Source organism: Schistocerca gregaria, chromosome X, assembly GCF_023897955.1.
Source record: "Schistocerca gregaria isolate iqSchGreg1 chromosome X, iqSchGreg1.2, whole genome shotgun sequence".
Lineage (NCBI taxonomy): Eukaryota > Metazoa > Arthropoda > Insecta > Orthoptera > Acrididae > Schistocerca > Schistocerca gregaria.
The window spans coordinates 199,084,200-199,106,249 of record NC_064931.1 but is presented as its reverse complement, the minus strand read 5'-3'; the positions used below and the strand labels follow the sequence as shown (position 1 = coordinate 199,106,249).

Sequence of the window (22,050 nt, the reverse complement as noted above, 5' to 3'; positions counted from 1 at the left end):
CTGATGGCCTCAGATGTTAAGTCCCATAGTGCTCACAGCCATTTGAAACATTTTGATACCAATGTCTTGCAGAAGGGCGGCGTATAAGTTTGAGTTTGAGATTATTTATGCTGACTACAATATTAGGTTGCAGCTTTAAACATGAAGTGCCGATTACAGGATGTACGTGTTCCTAGTAATAGAAGCAATATAGCGTCGTTGAAGTCACATAGCCGAAATTTGTCGCATTAATTGTTAGCATTCGCTAAGCAGTTCGACCGTGAAGTATCAACGACCCTACCAACAAGAAGGCAACATGCAAATCATAGTTCCTGAACGAAATGAAGACGACAAAGGCGGACACTTTAGATTGTGGGTTGATCATGACCGTAATGCATATGAATAGAAACTACAAATTACGGTCACCAGTCGCAATTTATTGGAGGGCTTACATATCCATCGTCAGGTCGTTTAATACCAGTTAATAATGCATGTATTCATCGTATGTAATTCCAAGTCATCGTTATTGGTGTCAAAGAACGCGCCATTTGCTGTTCACGTACTCATTTTCTCTCTGGGAATGTTCCGGTCACAATGACCTCGACATTAAACCTTAATCTTCCTTTCCACTGTTTGACGTTCATACCTGTCGTAAAACCCAGTTCGAAAACTTATCAGTAGCGTCTTTGAAATGCGAACAAATCTTATTCTACTAGTCACATCTCACGATTGTTCTCGTTACATTAAAAAGGCAGTGCAGATTTACGGTGTCCCATTCGAGCGAGGTTTGCTTAAAATGACAGTGTCACTCAGCGCAACAGTCATGAATGTAGTGCAATATTAAAAGGTTTCTGCTCCTACAATCATCGTCACTTGACTTTGTGTTTCGTACAAGTGGATATTAGGATGATGTACATTGTACTCAATAGAAAGAAAGACTATGTCCAAGTGAATCTTAAGCTTTGCTCATGTACTGTGTAAAAGATGCTGTTGCTGCTGGTAATGCCACCTTTCGTTCTAGATCAAAATCTCGCGGTACGCGTAAGTCTCTCATAATTTCATTTTAAACTTAGAGACATTAGTTGTCACAAAAGATCAGTGTAGAAGAGAGAGACTGTTATAACACTACTCGTTTTCAGCGGTCGTGGCCCCATCTCAGATGTAACGGTTTCATGCGCCGCTGAAAAGAATGAAAGGCATTACACTTGGGACAGTGTACATTGTTTACCGGAGGAAGTCCTAATTCAGGTTATTGTTTCGCGGAACAACTGCCTGCAATTAGTGAGCGTGGGCGTTCGCAGCTGCACACACGCTGGTTCCGGCCCGCGTGTCATCAACCTGCTTGCAAAATTTTTCCCTGCAAATGTCTTGGCTTATCGGAGGCTGATTACTTGTCGCCGAGGCTGAAAATTGTAGAATTCGGCGCTTTTTTTGTTACAGAGCCTGCGCGCTGTTGCCATCTACAGAGCCACTTGCTTTTTCCATTATGTTTGTTGATTGGTGGTTAGTTGAGATTTTTTTATTGCGAATAATGCTGTTAGATTACTTTACGTCGGCTGAAAGTATGCTCAAACCATCTCACAATAGTATACGTGCAGTGCCTATGTATTGTGTGTATTTATATTTTGAGCTTTTATTATCATTGTATCATATCATTGTGAGTTAATTCTAGGACGAATAAATAAATCGACTCAGCCAATTTTTTTGGTACTGGCTTTCGGGCCGAGCCCATCCAGCTACTCCAATAGTCTAACGTCATTTATGACAATACGAATAGAAGCGCAGCACAACACTGAGTCCTCAAGCGGAGAAAATCTCCGACCCTGCCGGGACTGGAATTCGGGCCCCGTTCCTAAGCAATCCGAAGCCCTGAGAGCGCAGCCACCGAGGCGAACCAGTCTATTGTTCACTTTTTATCACGTAATGGATCTCACCAGATTCCGGCATTGAATGGAAGCCGATATCAGGATTATTTTCGTTTACTGAAAAATATTATAGTAACAAATAATGTGCAGTTAAATGAAACGGTTAAATGGAAACACATTTGATATTATGGTGACCATAAACCACGTAATGACCTTTTTTTTATATGTAGCTGAGACCCGTTGCCTCGGCATGTATTTTTTCCGATTTTCTGGTAGTCCGTCTCCTCCTACCGTCTCTGTCAGTCTGCTCCTACATCCTCTCTCTTTATCCATCTGCTCCTCCCCCCCCCCTCTATGTCCTCCTCACCCACTTAGTCTACCGCCCTCTCCCCCTCTCTCTAGCCATCTCCCCTTCTCCCCTCTCTATATTCATATCCTCCTCTTCCATTTCTGTTCATTTACCCCTCCTTGTCTATCTATCCCTCTCCTCCTCCCCATATCCGTGTGCATCGCCTCCTCCCTGCTTATATCCCCATGTTATCAAACCCACCCCAATAGGAAGTTGCTTGTTCTTACCCTCACAGTATTTCTTTCCCCATAGTAAGTAATATGTACACCAAGTTTGCTTAAAATCGATCCAGTGGTTTATCAGCAACTGGCCTTGCCTGTCTATGCACATGTTACATACATTTCACGCATGTGTAACATATTTCACATGTACACTGACGGAAAGAAAAGTCGCAACAACAAGAAGGAACTGTGCGACATAAACGACAGTTGATTGACGTGTTTCTATATCTGAAAAAATGATGTCTATTCAGATTTCGCGCTACTACTGTCGCAGGTTCGAATCTTGCCTCGGGCATTGATGTGTGTGACGTCCTTAGGTTAATTAGGTTTAAGTAATTCAAAGTTCTAGGGGACCTCAGATGTTTAGTCCCATAGTGCTTAGAGCCAGAACCAACCAGATGGGGTTTGGCGTATGGCCTCTAGCGTCACACACTGTTAAGTGACTTGAGGAGTACGATGTAGATACAGTGGTTCAGTTTGTTCACGTGATTGTTGGGAGTGTCACCCTGGTTAAGATACTTGGCTCGTATTCCAGAGAGAGTGATTGCAATCTACACCCGACCACACTGATTTAGATTTCCGGTAGTTTCGTTAAATCCCTGCAGACGAAGGCCGTGGCGCTCTTTAAGAGTCCATCGCTCCCCCCTTTCCCATTCTTATCGTTCTGAGATTGTGAGGCGTCTCTCACGACTTCGACAAGCGTTAAGCTGTGACTTTCCCTCCGTCATTTCATGGCTTAATTGTTCTTATAGTGGTAGATTATAAATGTGTAATGGAACAAGTAGATATTTCATAGCATTATTTAACTTCAGCAGAAAGGAAAGTGTTTCTGAAGAAGAGAAATTTGTTAACATCGAGTATAGAATTAAGTGTCAGGAAGTCTTTTCTGAAAGTATTTGTATGGAGTGTAGCTATGTATGGAAGTGAAACATGTATGATAAATAGTTTAGACAAGAAGAGAATAGAAGCTTTTGAAATGTGGTGCTACAGAAGAATGCTGAAGATTAGATGGGTAGATCACATAACTAATGATGAAGTATTGAATAGAATTGGGAAGAAGAGGAGTATGTGACAACTTGACAAAAAGGAGGGACCGGTTAGTAGGACATGTTCTGAGGCATCAAGGGATCACAAATTTAGCATTGGAGGGCAGCGTGGAGGGTAAAAATCGTAGAGGAAGATCAAGAGGTGAATACACTAAGCAGATTCAGAAGGATGTAGGTTTGCAGTAGGTACTGGGAGATGAAGAAGCTTGCACAGGATAGAGTAGCATGGAGAGCTGCATCAAACCAGTCTCGGGACTGAAGACCACAACAACAACAACGAGTTTATTTGGTCATCCTAAGGTGTATCTTACATCGTAGCAGATTAAAATTTTTCTCGCGGATTAGGAATATGGAATTGCTTTGCTGCTTATGCGCTGAATACTTGGTAGGCATTTACAACGCAAACTGTCAGGAAGGGAATCTTGTTTGAATATGGTGTCGCAACTTTGCGCGACCGCGTGTACAGGTCGGGTGGATTTGTTAGCCAGAAAATAACCTCTTCCTATTGCTTCAGCCGTGTACACAGTTCACAACCGGCTGACGAACAGAGGGAGCAGAAGGGGATTCTGTATCTTCCACCGTCGAATGTAATATGGAGTTAATAAGAATATGTAAATGCGCAGTGTAGAAAGGAAGCTGTGGTTATACATAATTGTTTGTGTTGAATATTTGATATTTTATAGACTCTGCTGTATAATTGATCATTTGTTCAATTTTAATATTAATTCGTCTTTGAAATTAACAATTATACGTTTTTCGTAGCTGCACAAGACGTAACTGACACGAATAAAGACAGACGGAAGAACGATCCTCGTCGCCTTAATAATTAAAGTGATAAATCGAGGAATGAAGAAAGTGTTTAAAATTATTAATATAATCTAGGAATTCCAACGGAATTTGGGTTGACATCAATGATAATTTGGCAATATGTGGCTTTACGAGGGTATGCCAAAAAATAATGCCTCCAGTACCATAAAAATTTAATAATGAACGTATTACAGCGGAATTAGTCAACTGCCTGTGCGATGTCTCCGTATGATGCTCCCAAGTCCGAAACATGACGATCATCACGTCCTGCGCGTCTGTTATTCTATGATCTCCACCTAAGTTCGAGTAACGTAAGAAAAAGGCAGCAGCCACCATGTGCTCTCTCGAATGCACATTCGTTGGAATTGTTTGTATCTGTACTGAACACAGGCTTTTACAAGGATGTAATTTTGCGATGGCGTGCTGAAAAATAATGCCTTCGAATTTTTTTACCAGAAAACTTGTAAAGCTTTTTAAATAAAACAAGCACCATTAACATTCTACATTTGTATTTTTCATGTCTACATATTTATTTTTCAACGATGTCAAAATGGTGACGAACACATTTCTCCTAACCAGAGACCAGTTTGTTGATACCATCACTGTAGAACGTTGGAGTTTATTAACGGAGCCACAACCTCATCTCTGCTTGCATCGCTTGATCATTACCAAAGTCCTAGAAGGTGTTCTTTAACTATTAGAAACAGATGAAGATCGGGTGGAGTCAAGTCCGAAATATATAGAATGATTGGTGACAGTGAACGCATGGCGTCGGATTGTTACAAACGTCGCAGCGCTTGTGTCTGCTCTAGCTTTGCCATGCTGAAGGAGAGAGTGCTGTCAGTTTCTGGGAGTCTCACAGTACCATACCGATTTTGTGTTACTATCTTTAGGCATGAATTCCGAATATACCACACCTTGAACATCCCAGCATGATTTTGCCTGCTGATGGCACGGTCTTGAACTTTTTGGGGGTCGGTAATCCTTTATAGCAGAACGTCACTGATGGTATCATGTTTTCGGGGTCAGGATGGTGAACACAGCTTTCATCCCCTGTCACGGTGTTGTTAAGGAACACATTATCCTTATGCTAAAAACGCAAAAGAAATTGTTGACTGATGCCTGATCTGCTGTTCCATGTCAGTTGCATTCGAGGCATCCAGCCCACGCACAGTTTTCTGTACCGCAGCTCTGCAGTGATGGCCTCTAGACGCTCTCGTGGTGTGCTACACTTACCTGAGAGCTGTGGCTGTGTTATCTGATTATTTTCTCTGATGAGTTGATCAATCCGATTCCGATGAGTCTCGTTGGTTACCGTACACGGAACTCCACTCACAACACCGTCACACCTGTCGACGTTAGCACCACCGTTTCCTTCATTAAGAGCACGAACAACCCAACGACGCACATCACTGATGTCGGTATAATCATCATCGATATTAAGAACTGAATAAAAAATTCGGAGGCATTACTTTTAAGTGCGCCATCGTACATCGTTCAGCGGATGCTATAAGAATCCGTCGTCTTGTACATCAATAGCTGACAATCCCAATATTTCACCTGATATTATGGCACACAAGATAATAGTGGAAATAATGGCCAACAGTGTCTTCATAAACTTAACCAAGTTTGCTTTCCAAGGTGTAATGGGTGAAAACATGTGCTCGCCTGAAAGTGCCTTTCATTCAGTGTGCTTGAGACAGAGGATTTCTCTGCGTTCCCTGCTGTATGTGTGTTCGACGCACTACAAAGCGTAACTGTGTCTTAAGAAACCGGAAGAGAGAGAGAGAGAGAGAGAGAGAGAGAGAGAATTTCAGTTCCTTGACTAAGTCATAAACTCGCCTCTGTTTGCACCGCTTGATCACTATCAAAGCGAAGTCCTCGAAGGTGTTCTTTAAGGTTTGGAAACAGATGAAAATCGGAGGGGCCCAAGTCGGGACTTTATGGAGAACGACCGATGGCAGTGAACCGAAGGCTTCAGATAGTTGCAGATGTCGTAGCGCCCTTCTGTGGTCTGGCATTCTCATGGACGAAGTTTTCAGCGGTTAGAAGCTCGATTACAGCAAGCTGTTTCTCACGCACAGACATAATTCCGTTACACACCGCCATGTTACATGCTACAATTCGGAGCCCTCTAGCGGCAGACGGTTGCAACTTGAGCCAGCGATGCAGGAAAGCCAACCGAAAAAAATGCATGACGTGTAAAACCGAAACTGAGAACAGAATAAAAAATCCGGAGGCATTACTTTCTAGCACGCCGTCGTAAGTACATGAGTGTCATTTTATTGCGTTGGTCAAGATAAAGCTTTTCATTTCCGTCAGTGTCTATTTTGGCCAAGGTTTAACGTCCTGTCGACAATTCCATCACACCATTAGACACCTGGCAATAGCTACATCTACATCTACATGACTACTCTGCAATTCACATTTAAGTGCTTGGCAGAGGGTTCATCGAACCACAATCATACTATCTCTCTATCATTCCACTCGCGAACAGCGCGCGGGAAAAACGAACACCTAAACCTTTTTGTTCGAGCTCTGATTTCTCTTATTTTATTTTGATGATCACTCCTACCTATATAGGTTGGGCTCAACAAAATATTTTCGCATTCGGAAGAGAAAGTTGGTGACTGAAATTTCGTAAATAGATCGCGCCGCGACGAAAAACGTCTTTGCTTTAATGACTTCCTTCCCAACTCGCGTATCATATATGCCACACTCTCTCCCCTATTACGTGATAATACAAAACGAGCTGCCCTTTTTTGCACCCTTTCGATGTCCTCCGTCAATCCCACCTGGTAAGGATCCCACACCGCGCAGCAATATTCTAACAGAGGACGAACGATTGTAGTGTAAGCTGTCTCTTTAGTGGACTTGTTGCATCTTCTAAGTGTCCTGCCAATGAAACACAACCTTTGGCTCGCCTTCCCCACAGTATTATCTATGTAGTCTTTCCAACTGAAGTTGTTCGTAATTTTAACACCCAGGTACTTAGTTGAATTGACAGCCTTGAGAATTGTACTATTTATCGAGTAATCGAATTCCAACGGATTTCTTTTGGAACTCATGTGGCTCACCTCACACTTTTCGTTATTTAGCGTCAACTGCCACCTGCCACACCATACAGCAATCTTTTCTAAATCTCTTTGCAACTGATACTGGTCTTCGGATGACCTAGCTAGACGGTAAATTACAGCATCATCTGCGAACAACCTAAGAGAACTGCTCAGATTGTCACGCAGGTCATTTATATAGATCAGGAAGAGCAGAGGTCCCAGAACGCTTCCCTGGGGAACACATTATATCACTTCAGTTTTACTCGAGGATTTGCAGTCTATTACTACGAACTGCGACCTTCCTGACAGGAAATCACGAATCCAGTCGCACAACTGAGACGATACCCCATAGGCCCGCAGCTTGATTAGAAGTCTCTTGTGAGGAACGGTTTCAAAAGCTTTCCGGAAATCTGAATCAACTTGAGATCCCCTGTCGATAGCGGCCATTACTTCGTGCGAATAAAGAGCTAGCTGCGTTGCACAAGAACGATGTTTTCTGAAGCCATGCTGATTACGTATCAATAGATCGTTCCCTTCGAGGTGATTCATAATGTTTGAATATAGTATATGCTCCAAAACCCTACTGCAAACCGACGTCAATGATATAGGTCTGTAGTTTGATGGATTACTCCTACTACCCTTCTTAAACACTGGTGCGACCTGCGCAATTTTACAATCTGTAGGCACAGATCCATCGGTGAGCGAGCGGTTGTATATGATTGCTAAGTTGGGAGCTATTGTATCAGCGTAATTTGAAAGGAACGTAATCAGTGTACAATCTGGACCTGAAGACTTGCCTGTATCAAGCGACTTGATTTGCTTCGCAACCCCTAAGGTATCTACTTCTAAGAAACTCATGCTAGCAGCTGTTACCGTTTCAAATGCTGGAATATCCCATTCGTTTTCCCTGGTGAAGGAATTTCGGAAAACTGTGTTCAATAACTCCGCTTTAGCGGCACAGTCGTCGGTAATAGTACCATCGGCATTGCGCAGCGAAGGTATTGACTGCGTCTTGCCGCTTGTGTACTTTACATACGACCACTTAGAAGAAAGTCTGAGACTGAGATAATTCAGATAAAAATACGGAAAATATAAATGAACAGTGTGGCGAGCCATTTAAACCTCGCTTTTCTCGTAGTGTACCTCGAGTAAAATAAAAGTACAAGCGGATAGTGTTTGGTAAGAAAAACAGTGAGGCGCTGATTTGTCTCGGACGTTACGAGAAACGATTAAAATTGGGAGCTAGCGGGGACGTGAAATGCAGAGTGTAGAATTTTGTTGCGGTGTTTATCGTGGGGCGGCTATCTGGTGCGCGTGCCAGCTGCGAGAAGCGGACTTGATCCAGGCGCCGCCGAGTGTACCTGCTCCCTTCCTGGATGCAATAAAAAAAGCTGCAGCTGCCGCAGCCCCTGCCACAAAGCCTGCGCGCCTGGACCCATTCACCGCTGCCAGGTACTGCTCCGCTCCACCACGACGCCGCCAGCATTCCCCCGCGCTCTCATCTGAAACCCCTTACTGATCGTAATAGCACTCGAGCAAATTCCGATATATGTTGGTGGTTACTAAACTATACGATAATTCCTACAAATTCTTTGCAACCAAACAATATCGCAAATTATGTTGTGGAATGGGGAAACTTGTGTTTCTCAAGTAATAGGCGTATTTTTAACTGCAATAAATGATGCTTCATTAAGATCCTGTTCACTATAACATTCAGCTTTCTTATAATGCTGACTCGATAGTAAACTGAAAGATTTCTGGGACCGAGCGAGAACTTTACTCTAATTCTTTCATTCCTTGATGTCGTCTCGGAAAATGGATCGCGGCAACGTAATACAAGTAGAAAATTATGTGTTTAGTCCAAAAACAAGCTGTCCGTTACATAGCTGTTGTTCTTACACGAAGCTAGTGTACGCCTCTACTCAGTGCTTCCAGAAAGTTGTGAGACTGATTCTATTCCTGGCGTACAAGGAATGTCAGCGCAGTAACTACGGAGGTAGCTTGAACTAACAACTGTAAACAACAGATCTGACCGCCCGGTTCTAGGCGCTACAGTCTGGAACCGAGCGACCGCTACGGTCGCAGGTTCGAATCCTGCCTCGGGCATGGATGTGTGTGATGTCCTTAGGTTAGTTAGGTTTAATTAGTTCTAAGTTCTAGGCGACTGATGACCTCAGAAGTTAAGTGGCATAGTGCTCAGAGCCATTTGAACCATTTTGAGTTAAATCGCATAGTGCTCAGAGCCATTTGAACCAACAGATCTGAATTTGATCAGATCAAATGTTCCAGACATTCTGCAGAATTTTTGAAGAAGAGAAACGCGCACACATTTACTCCCGCACAAAAACAAAGACGCGTGGACGCGAGTCGCGACTTCATTGAAATGCAAAACGTACACAATACTTTTCTGGTAAAAATCATCACGGCTGACAGGACTTGTCGTTATCAAGACGAACCTACCTCAAAAACGATGAAGTGCAGAAATTCACATGGAGGATCTACGTTTTGACGACGTAACGGACGTTCGATGTGACGCCCAAGTTGGACGACACCCCAAAGGAGGACTTTTATGACGATTTCACATTGTTGTATAAACCTTCAGTGCATTGTATTCAAGTGAGAGGAGATTATGTATAACACCAAAGCATTAAAAACCGCCGTCTTAACGTTTCTCTATTTCTTACTAATCCTGTCCCGAAGCTATTTGGACTGACAGGGTGTTTAATGAGTTGAGAATTCTTAAATTGATGTCTCATTGTGCCTACCCGCTTAACCCTTTCACTACCTCCATTTTTTAGATTGAAAGTCATTAATGTGGGGTTATTTTAATTAATAATAACAGTATGAAAAAAAAACATATTACCCGCCGTTTCGTTACATCATTGATTAGTGGATAGAGCGTATCTCGAAGTTTATAACTCACGTTTTAAGTGGTTCAAATGGGTCTGAGCACAATGAGACTTAACATCTGAGGTCATCAGTCCCCTAAAACTTAGAACTACTTAAACCTAACTAACCTAAGGACCTCACACACGCCGGCCGGAGTGGCGTGCGGTTCTAGGGGCTCCAGTCTGGAACCGAGCGACCGCTACGGTCGCAGGTTCGAATCCTGCCTCGGGCATGGATGTGTGTGATGTCCTTAGGTTAGTTAGGTTTAATTAGTTCTAAGTTCTAGGCGACTGATGACCTCAGAAGTTAAGTCGCATTGTGCTCAGAGCCATTTGAACCATTTTGAACCTCACACACATCCGTGCCGAGGCAGGACTCGAACCTGCTACCGTTGCGGTCGTGCGGTTTCAGACTGAAGCGCCTAGAACCGCACGACCACACTGGCTGGCAACTCACGTTTTAGATGCTCAATATGGGCATCGCTTTTCGGCGCGACGAACGTCAATACGTGCATCCAGTTCATTAATACGAGCTGTAAAGGAAGGCTCGACAATAGCCCACGTTTCACACACATTCACTGGGTTGCATATCTGCAGGTGCAGCCTAATTCGATGAGACAATACGAAGCTTAGCGGATTAAAGGGTCAATTATGCAACTTGAAAATAGCACAACCTACTGGTGGAAGCTGTAATTATAAGAATTCTGCGATCCATTAGCGGGCTTTACTTACACTGACACATAGCAGTATCACGCAGCAAATTCCCACTCGTTCTCTAACAACCTCTAGCATGCTGTGAAATGGTTAACACGTCTGTGGTTGTTAATATGAAGTGTTTTGAAAGTACAACAGCATACATTCAGTGTACACAAGCAGAGGAACAATGTTTTATGTTGTGACCACACCCTTAACAGCAGTTCAAAAAATGCGCATCACTCTCCAGTAAGCATTTAAAAGGAATTAAATTTGACAGTGTATGTTTATTATTATAGTATTTTAATATTATTACAGAGTTTACATTTCTTATTCTCTCATTCCAAAAGTCTGTATTTTATTAATGTTTTGTTTTCTTTAAATCGGTTATCTCCATGTTATAGAGTACTCTATGACAATGTGCATCTCTCTCTCCCATATTAAACGATAAAAATAAAACTAATAAAAAAAGAAAACAGCAGTAGACGTATGAATAAAATGTGGAAAACGAAAGCGCCCTTAATTTAAATCTTAAACGTACAAAACTATAATATTACATTGTCTCTGAAAATACGTATCATTTTTGTCAAATAAAGCTTATGGAATCCTTCATCTCATAATTGTTTCCCCTCTCCCTTTACATTTTAAGCAAAAACATGACGCTTGTGTAAAACAAATTTTAGTTTTAGAAAGCAGTTGTTTCGCATTGGAGTAATACGTGGATGCTTATTCATCAGCGTATAACTTGTGCATATTAGACATATCGCGAAAACATGTTTTCAGCACTTTGCGAGCATTACTAAATATATTTTTGTATGTATAACGTAATTTCTTACACCGAAAGTTTGGTTATCAACGACAGTAGGTAGAAAACTCAGGAAAATCCATAAGTTCCATGGCCGGAGATACGATATTTTTACTTGCCCGCATTCTAAGTACTAATCCACTCTTCATGGATTTAATAACGATATATTCTGATCGGTAGCTACAGATGCCACAAACAGTAAACGTGTAAACTGACCGTAGTTAATTCACGGAACTTTTGGGAGGCTTATTCAGTGCTGCCATCCAAGTCTGTGTACGTACTTGTATCAAGTCTGTACGAACTTACGGATAGGAATCCACATCCTAGAATTAACGACATATAAAGACTACAACCTCGAAGAGGCAGTAAACTATTTTCGAAGAAAACAGAGCAAACATGTTCCGATTCATAAAGCTCACTTTATTGAGAAGCATCTTGCTACAGATACTAGATTCGGTTAATGTTTTGTCTGCACGTACTAGTGTGGGAGTGGTTTTCGCAAAATGCTGGAGAAGTTTCCGCAAACGACATCAGATACAGTTAATTAAAACACGAAAGAAGGTAACACAGAGATTACTACCAACGCACCCACAAGCTTACGTTACAGCGCAACAGAAAGAGCATACACGTGCCTGAGTGTAATAGGAAATTGCTAAGGCCCCACTTGACCGCAAACACTCGTGTTCTTTAGCTTTAGTCTTGTTGTTCGTTGTACAGACGCTATTGACTATTTGCTTTTGTCCCGCGATTGCAGTGGAACGGACCTACCAAAGCGCTGCCGTGAAATATCTTTCACTTGATCGTGTATCCCCGGACTCACGTATCCTTAGAGATTCGTTTGGTAACCCTTTCACTACTAATTTTTTTCGGAGTTAAAGACATTAATGTATTTTTGTTGTAATTAATGTCTTAGTCATAAGTAACAATGCAAATAAAATATTTCCCGCCGTTTCGTTGTCCTGTGCGTGGAGGTATGGGACAAATATAGATGAAGTACCTTCAGTTTTTGAAAAGATCACTGCGCAGAAACTACAAGACATATAGAAAACACACGAACATCAGTGTATAGAATATATCTACAAGTTTTTAACTCACATTACAGGTGCTAAATATGGGCACCGTTTGTGGTACGGTAAACGTCATTACGTGCGTGCAGTTCACTGATTCGCATTGGCTAGGAAGGCGCGACAGCAGTCCGTTTCGCAAATCTGTTCATTGGGACTGTCTGTCTGCAATCGCGAACTAATTCGATGCGACAATACGGAGCGGATGGTTTGTGTGCTTCAGTGGTTCCCAACCTTCGTTCCACCATTACTCCTCAGTGCAATCAGACATTAGCTAGTATACCCGCCCTTCCGCCCCGCACCCTCCCCTCACATTATCGCCAACCTCATCGCGTAACTAAACTGAAGAATGATAGACATTTATTGGAACACTTTTATTTTTTTAAATGATGAAAGTCGAATGATATTTTGTGTGTGTGTGTGTGTGTGTGTGTGTGTGTGTGTGTGTGTGTGTGTGTGCGTGTGTGTGTGTGTGTGCGCCTCACTTGCTTGACCTACACACTGCAACCCCACTTAAAATCACGGTACTTACTGTTCGTAAATCACTTGGTTGCTGCACTCTGTACTTCTGAAGTGGCAGAAACTGGTAGACTTCAGGCTGTTACTGCTTTGCGTCTGCCCACAGCCACTAATAAAAATAATAATAATAGTATTGTGTACAGCACTGTAGCAGCCATGTGTCTTTGTGTCACTTAATTCATTTAACTTTCTCGAAGCGAGTAATGAAGCAATTTTGGATTACTGCAGTTACCATCTACAACTTGGAGAAGATGTTTTCTTGAAATATTTAGCATTTGTTACGTTTATATCTGACTTTTACAATCCGCGATGTACGGGACAAAGCACTACAGATGTGTGTAGTGGGTTTTGACGAACCTCCACCGCATTAATACTGTTAATTCAGAAAAATTAATTATTGATAACTTCTATAATCAGTATTAGATCTCACAAAATCGTGATAATAGTCATGATCTTTTGAAAATAATGTAGTTTCGTGAGTGAAACAGAATGGAATCGTTTCGTTTTTACCCCTTAGAAAATTTCATTACTCTCACGCTGCGAACCACTGGTCTACATGCATCGGTGGAAATATTTATTATATCACCCATTATTACGTCACAATTTTGCCTTTGGTTGGGTGTTTTCTTCAGGTTGTATCAGTCCATTGTCGTTTACGTATTCTTGACGTTATTGTTCCATTTCCTATCATTAAGCCCAATATATCCAGCTATTTGTTGCCATTGTTTTCATCTGAAACAAAGCAGTGTTCATACAGTCATCGTATGTACATACATATTGAGGTGGGAAGATGGGAAAGTCAGTGGAAAAATACTGGTAGAAAGGAAGATGTATAAAAAGGGTGTCTACTGTCAAACAAGGCTGGATAGTGAAAAGCTTTCTCTCATGGATCGTCGCCCGACATCCACTGAACTAAAGCGAGACTGGGAAGAAATTTGCGACGCCTCAGTAACCAGTAGAACTCTTGGAAACAGCTTGCTGGAAGCTGGACTGGCTACCCGTCGAACTAGAAAGAACCCGTTATAGCAAAAAACAATTCTAAATGGTTCAAATGGATCTAAGCCCTATGGGACTTAACATCTGAGGTCATCAGTCCCCTAGACTTAGAACTACTTAAACCTAACTAACCAAAGGACATCACACACATCCATGCCCGAGGCAGTATTCGAACCTGCGATCGCGGCTCAGTTCCGGACTGAAGCGCCTAGAATCGCTCGGTCACAGCGGCCGGCAAAAACAATTCGACAACAACGGCTAGACTAAAATGGGCAAAATCACAAATGACGTGGACGCCAGACATGAGTAACTAAGTAATCTTTTCAGATGAGTCTAAATTTAATCTTCATGGGTCCGATGGCGAAGTGTTCGTGCGCGGCAGAATAATTTTTGCCATAATGTATAATACAAACAGTCAAATGCCCAGCAGGACAGATGGTCTGGGAATACACGGAGTAGGTCGTCTGGACTTCATATATGGTGCAATCAATGCAAATGTATACTCTAACATCCTTGAAAGGAGGCTTATGCCCAAACTAAGAGACCAGTTCGGAGATGTTTCCAGTTGCATTTTCCATCACGATTCTGCTCTTTGTTACAAAGTTTTGGAAGTAATTCCTGTGATCGATGTTTGTATCAAGTATGAAATAGATTAGGTTCCAACATAGTTGTTACACATTTCTACATGTCAGGTGAAAATATTCCTTGGCCAAAATGGAGTTCAAACGTTAGAATGCCTGGAAATAGCTCCGATCTCAGTCCAACACTGGGAATTTATGGGAAATGCTGTCGCAAAAAGAAGCCACGGAATAGACAGGAGCTGTTGGAGAACCTTCCGCGTGTGTCGTTTCATGAAATAAGTTAATTTTCGCAATGTCTACATGAAGCAAATCTGTGATTAAGAGCATTTAATGGCAACAGAAGATGCAGATGAGTTAACAGTGTATGCACAAACACTAAAAACTATCAACGTTATGTCGTAAAATTAATACCCGGTGTTTCTTCCAAGATTAACATTCATAGTTTACAACGAAAAAATAGCTCAGATGACCTAATCGCTTCCGCCCGGTTCCTTGAGAAAGTGTTATAAAATATGCCGAGCGGTCTAAGGCGCTGCAGTCATGGACTGTGCGGCTGGTCCCGGCGGAGGTTCGAGTCGTCCCTCGGGCATGGGTGTTCGTGTGTTTGTCCTCAGGGTAATTTAGGTTAAGTAGTGTGTAAGCTTAGGGACTGATGACCTTAGCAGTTAAGTCCCATACGATTTCACACACATTTGAACATTTTGTTAAAATATAAATAACAACTCATTTTACAGAATTAAATCGAGAGAATAAAGTAAAATTGATACAAATTATTGTGTATGTTTCCATCCTATAGAAACAGTGGGAAATCAGGCCAATTTATTAAACGATAATATTAAGAGTATTGGATTGTAGAATGTGATGCAATAAATAATTCCAGCACTGTATCGTAACATGCCTGCCCTCTAGTGAAGCTGTGCCACAGTGCGTTTTACGAATCGAAGAAGGGAGAGATCCATTATCCACAGATACATGCCATATTTCTGTGTCGTACGAGATTCGGGCTCGGCACAGGTACTGAAACACAACGTAACATTTCATGAAACACTTTCAAGAGTGTCGTAATCTTTTTGCCAAGCAATATCATGAAGCTTAAGATATCCGAAAATAAAGCTTCGTTTCTAGCTGAATGTCCTATTACGAAATGGCGTAACATCTGCTTTATAAACACTAACCAAACAATAAAACAACGCATACTATTCACATTCAAAATAATAAATATATGCAAATCATAAGATTAAATTACACGTTTTTATAACATACGCTTCTCTTTTCATGTACAGTAATCATATTAAGAAACGCAAGTAAGCCTACAACATTTTGAATAAAAAAAGGCGCAGAGTGACGGTTATTAGACATATACATAAATGTGATGTAGGTATAATTGCAAGCAATCTGTTTGACATATCACTGATAGTGTAATGGTGAACGGGAAGGGTTGGGAAGCACGGTGAATTTATAGTAATGGTTCGAAACACCTTGAAAGACAAAATTTTTTTCTGTTATATTTTGTTATTTATTCGAATTATTTGGCGTTATTTGTGAGTCTATAGTCACTGTGCCAATGATTCCCTTTGTGTGCATGTAAATTAGCAGGATGGGTATATTACCCATACTAACGGAATGTGGGAATCCCAGTAGCATATGCGTTGTTTCTCCAGTTTGCTCCCACCTCCAGTTCCGTTGGTGGTGGTTGTTCTGTCTTCAGCTATGGCTGTCCTCAGCCAATTGAAAAGTATGGAAGTCACACAACACGAAAGTAGCTCATTTGCTGCAGGAAATACGAAACTGCCAAGACGCCCAAGAGCGCTCTCGCACCTCATTTGTGTTTATATGGACATACTTACACAGTAGACATCCAAGATGATAAAATGTGTAGCTTTATTAGATTACAAAACACAAACTGTTTCGCTGTTTCGAAACATTACATTGTACTGTTTCATTTGTTTCGAAACAGTTACGTGTTTCAGTTTGCCCATCTCTAGAGTGTAGTACTAGACAGCAGCCTCACGGGGTGGCCGCTAGGGTGCGTGCGGCAGAATATCGGGTGAATGCTGCGGGAGAGAACGTTTGGCGGCTGTGGGCCCCCTCCATCGTGCTCGCCCCTTCCCCCACCACCGGTGTTTATCTGGGGCCCTCAACGGTGAGCTGGTCCCTCTCCTCTTTCACTGCTTCGGAAAAAGGGCAAGGAAAAAAAAGAGTTTACGCTCTGTTGTGGAGGGGAGCTGTGTCCGAAGCTAACCGTTCTTTCCAGGCAGTAGCTGTGGCAGGCGTGGTGGAGCGAGTATAGCTGGCTCACGCCGACCTGTTGCTGGCGCTCCAAAATGTAGGTTTGGCCGCGGCGTGTCCGTCCTCGACCCGTATCGGTAGAAACTCGGTGGTCGGTTTTTGCGCTCGTCGTGATGCACCGCCACTTATCGCTGACGCACCGCCAGCAGCCGGTGCTGGTGGATAGGCCTTCGGGCGTGGACGGCGAGGCTGCGTTCGCGCGTCTCGGCTCGCGGGCGCCCGACGCCCTCGTCGAAGGCGACGACGGCTTGTCGCAGCTGAAGCGCGTTCCCAGCCACGCAGACCTCATCGCCGCCGACATCAAAGCCCCCGGACTCGTCGACGCCACCGCCTCCATTTTCTCCGCCGCCGACGACGCCAGTTTTACGCACTACTCTTACCAACATGCCGACGCGAACCAGGTACGCCAACTGGCCGACAGCCCAGGCGGTTCTCTTTGTTTCTCCTATTCTGCGTAATGAAATACGTTTGGCGCGACTGACATTTCTACTACATTGTTCCTCACTATTCACACAGACATTTCCGAGATCTCCCACTATTTATGCACTCCGTGTCGGCTTTTGCTCTCCGTGCCTGGTACTTTGACACGTGACAGTTTAAAGTTATGGACGTAGATCCCTTACTCTCATAAGAACAAAATTACGACACCAATTCCGAAAAACGAAATCGATTAAGTTACTGTGTTTCTTTTTCAATATATGTTGACATATTTGCAGGCTTCACAACTGACAAAAATTAGGAACTCAATTGCTTTGTTAAAACACTCGTATGGCAGACGGTGCTCTTTAATGTACCATATATGGATGGCACGCACTGAAAACCTCGTAGCTCCATTTTGTTAAATTTTGTAGGTGAAGCGAAAACAGTTTCTTAAAAAATAATATAAAGTAATACAGGAAGTTGCTGCATGTATAACAATATAGTAGAAACCTAGTCATTGACAGGTTAGAAAAATCCATGCACATTCAAATATCTCCTTGATTACGGAGTTGCGAGGTTCTGGAATTACATGTTTTCACAGACAAATGGAGTTATGAGGTTTTCATTGCCTACCATCGATATTAAGCTTACGACCTATTTGTTTCCAAGTGGCATCCAATGTTGTTATATTTCTTCAAATAACATTTAAATATTTTGGTGTATCGTCAATTGCTTGCACAAGAAGGGAAATAGCTAACCTAGTAGCTGTTTGTGAAGAAACTGGAACTCTCGAATGCGTGTAAATTCTACCCAGTATCGGAAACCACTACGATGGTTTTTAATGTCTGCCTTAGTGAGCCTCACAGAGGCGTTGCAAAAGTAATGTTGCGTAAACTGCTAAAGAACACTGCCGATTATTCGATTTGAACCAAGCACTTTATACGAATTGTGTAATTACTGATTAACGGGAGTGGTGTACGTTCTGCATTAATTGGGGATTGAGTTAAAAAGGTACTATACACGTGGTACTTACGTAACTGTGCGGTTTCGTAAATCAGTTATTCCCCAAAACGTTTTTCAATTTAAACTATTTATACATCACGAGAATATAAATAATAATCAGTACAATCATCAAACCGAATGTGGAATTTTGCTTAAGTAGTCATGGTCCCATTGATGGCGGTACGGCCTTTTCCTCGTCTTTGGCATTTCGCCAGTTCGAGGCGACTACAATTTAACGTGGAATTCAAATCAGGAATCTATTTGGAATTTTTTTATACAAAGAGCTTGGAATGTGAACCTCAACGATGCTTTATTTACTTTTCTTTTACACACATAGACATTTTTGCAGGTGACACTTGCTTCTGACGGACTTCGTTTCGAACTTCAGATTTTTGGATTGTTAATCTGATACCTAAGTCACAGAGTAATTGAGCCTTACACATGTGAACACCTCATCAGCTGTAATGTAGCAGCTCCTAATTTACCAGGAAGGCATACGAGAAAGCAAGATATGAGATGTTGATTTACAATTATAATAATGCGTTAATAATACTAAGTAATGTCGTCATAGCACATTCTGGGTCCGTTTCGGATTCGTTAATGCTTTGTGAAATACAGTTCTTTACGTCTTGTGATTTGAACCTGCGTGAAACTGTAATCAACAGTGTGTACACGTCCGCAGGCTAATAGAGGAACGTGGTTATTTATTTGACAATGGTAGTCATTTATAATGCTGTTCGCTCCCTTAGTCAACTCGCCTTCGCCTTCCCACTTGGTACTACCGTGGCATCCCAAGGAAAACGTTTTAATTGTATTTTTAAATACAACTCGGACAATGTGCTACCACACTGGCGGAGACTGAACCATTTCGCACCGCTATATCAGGGAACCATTATTATGTGCCGCATATTACGGATTTGGTATCACATGAGAGTTACTCTCCAAAACATGAATGAAGACACTGAAGAATGAAAAGGTATTTCGTCGTTTCTTTCCTTTTTTTGTAGGAAATTTAGCATTATAGTAGTGACATTTTTAATTGCTATCAGAATATTATGAAGTTCCTGATAACCTTAAAGTGATTATCACTGTAGCGAAATTGGGGATCATCGGACTCTGACGCACGAATAAGCCAGCGTATCTGATGGTAGGGTCTATTGTAAGGCCAGGCTTTGTTCATTACAATGGCTGACTCCGTGTACGGTTTCTTGAAACACAAGCTAGTAACTCGGTCTGCTGCGGATAATGGGGGCGATTGTAACTTGGACGGTGTCCTGCCGATGCGGGAATATTATCTTGGGGCAGCCATTGTCTTCAGTTCTGCCCTCGCGAAGCGGCATTGTCCGTTCTCAGAGTATCAACCGCTGTGCCCGAATCTCCACCCCGCACAGCTACTACAAGCCGTAAACAAAACAGCTGTGTTGACGAAGAGAAGCTGCCATTTTTACGTTTTGGGCATGTGTTTCGATCATACCATTTTCAAACACATGATTCCTATCCAGACGCTTTAAAAATTGCAATGATGTAGATGCGGTCGAAATGCAGTGGGGCAATAATTATTTTACCTCATTAGTCTTCATCTGTTGTCGCCTCTACTGCTAAGCATGTTCAGAGTGTGAAATGGAATGTTTAGGTTTTTGTATTTCTTTTTGTGTCCTGTAGTGCAAATTACATCCCTTTTGCCACCAGTTCAAATGTTATGGACAGTTAAAAAGGCGTTTTCAAAAAATTCATTCACATATGTTTATGGAATATTGTCATGTATGTATCACATATTGTGGAGTTTTCCTAGTGGCATACGATAAGAGGAGGGACTATTACAGTATTATTCAACATATCTAAGATCCATAAAAATGCAACTTGTTTCCAAATACTTATGTCAGTGTGAAATGAACTCTATTTAGTTGTCAGTCATTTTTCATACTTTTTAGTTTTACAGCCGCAATAGCGTTATAATATTAAAATTTTCGTGTTTGTTGTTGAATGTTACACGCTTTGGAAGATGTCGTTGGCTTCACTGCTGTGGAAGTGACACTTCTTCGGGATGTTTTCCATAGGTCGTATTTTGGCCGTCAGTTAGTACACGAGGCAGCGAAACATTTATAGTAACATAAAACTTTTAGAACAGTGAAGCGTGGGCTGGATTTGATGCCGATGCTATTTGTGTGTTCACTCTCCAGATTGATGTCGTCGAGCTTTCGTTTACACTTGATTTCGTTTTTCTAATAATACTTTTTGTTCTCTTGAAAGCAAAGGTGACCGAGCGAGGTAGCGCAGCGGTTGCCACACTGGACTCACATTTGGGAGGACGACGGTTCAAACGGGCGCCCAGCTATCCAGGTTTAGGTTTTCCGTGATTTCCTTAAATCGCTGTAGACAAATGCATGGATGGATCGTTTGAAAGGGCACGCCCTATTTCTTTCCCCATCCTAGACACCATCCGAGCTCGTGCTCCGTCGTCAATGACTTTGACGTCGACGGGACGTTTAACCCAAGCTTCCTTCCAAAGCAGAAAAATTTTACTGGGCCAAAAAAGTTTATTATGCGAAATGATTAGGAATGTAGCAGCTCGACCAAAACAACAACCAGGAGATGCAAATGCAGATAGCTTATAGTATCAATACATTTATTAACTTATCCGACAGTGTTACCGTGATATAAACGTTTGTTAGCATAATGGCCAGAGACGAACTCTATGTTCTCCAAAAAGCTTCCAGGTCCTTCCCAGTTTAACAACATATATTCATTTACACCTTCCGAATCAGCGGGAGGTTGATGACAGAGGATACTTTTTGATGCACCACGTATTAAAGTTTATTTCCATTCTGTTAACGGATTATTGCTTTTACACCTCCTTACGAGATCTTATTTGCCTCAAATTGGATTTGCCGGCTGGAGTGGCCTAGCGGTTCTAGGCCCTAAAGCCTGGAACCGCGCGACCGCTATGTCGCAGGTTCGAATCCTGCCTCGGGCATGGATGTGTGTGATGTCCTTAGGTTAGTTAGGTTTAAGTAGTTCTAAGTTCTAGGGGACTGATGACCTCAGATTTCAAGTCCCGCAGTGCTCAGAGACATTTGAACCAGTCAAATTGGATTCACACAATCTCTAAGGGATTGATACGTAGGGGCGGGGTGAATGATATTCGTAGTTTCTGACCCGATAGACTGACCTTGACGTTTTCGAAGTAGTATCTCGCGAGATTACGTCGTCTTTCTTCGAGTGTCTGCCAGCTCAGATTTTTAAGCATTTCTATTAAACGCTCTAGGGTACGACAATTTACATCGACAGTCGTTGTATGTGCGCATGCTCTCCATTATTCCAGCCCAGTATGGGTCCCGTACACTAGAGCAGTATTCAGGCGTGAGCCGTGTTTTGCCCATAATATCTTTTCGAAAAAAACTGCAGTTCCCAGTGCCAGTAAATTATGTCTTTGCCTTATTTGTAGCTGAGCCTTTCTTGTGCTTTCATTT

General features: G+C 42.1%; 1 protein-coding gene across 3 annotated transcripts in view; it reads left to right on the top strand.

Moving 5' to 3' along the window:
- The window catches only part of LOC126297423 (transcription factor 12), a 649,790-nt gene that overhangs the window by 240,113 nt on the left and 387,627 nt on the right, over positions 1 to 22,050 (top strand). For 2 of the 3 annotated variants that reach the window (XM_049988223.1, XM_049988224.1), the window contains exon 1: positions 17,136 to 17,559. The exons of the other annotated variant lie outside the window; for it this stretch is intronic. In XM_049988223.1, the coding sequence (XP_049844180.1) occupies positions 17,272 to 17,559 (288 nt within the window). In that variant the 5' untranslated portion in view covers positions 17,136 to 17,271. Of the gene's footprint in view, positions 1 to 17,135; positions 17,560 to 22,050 lie in introns of those variants that run through there. 3 annotated transcript variants of the gene reach the window in all.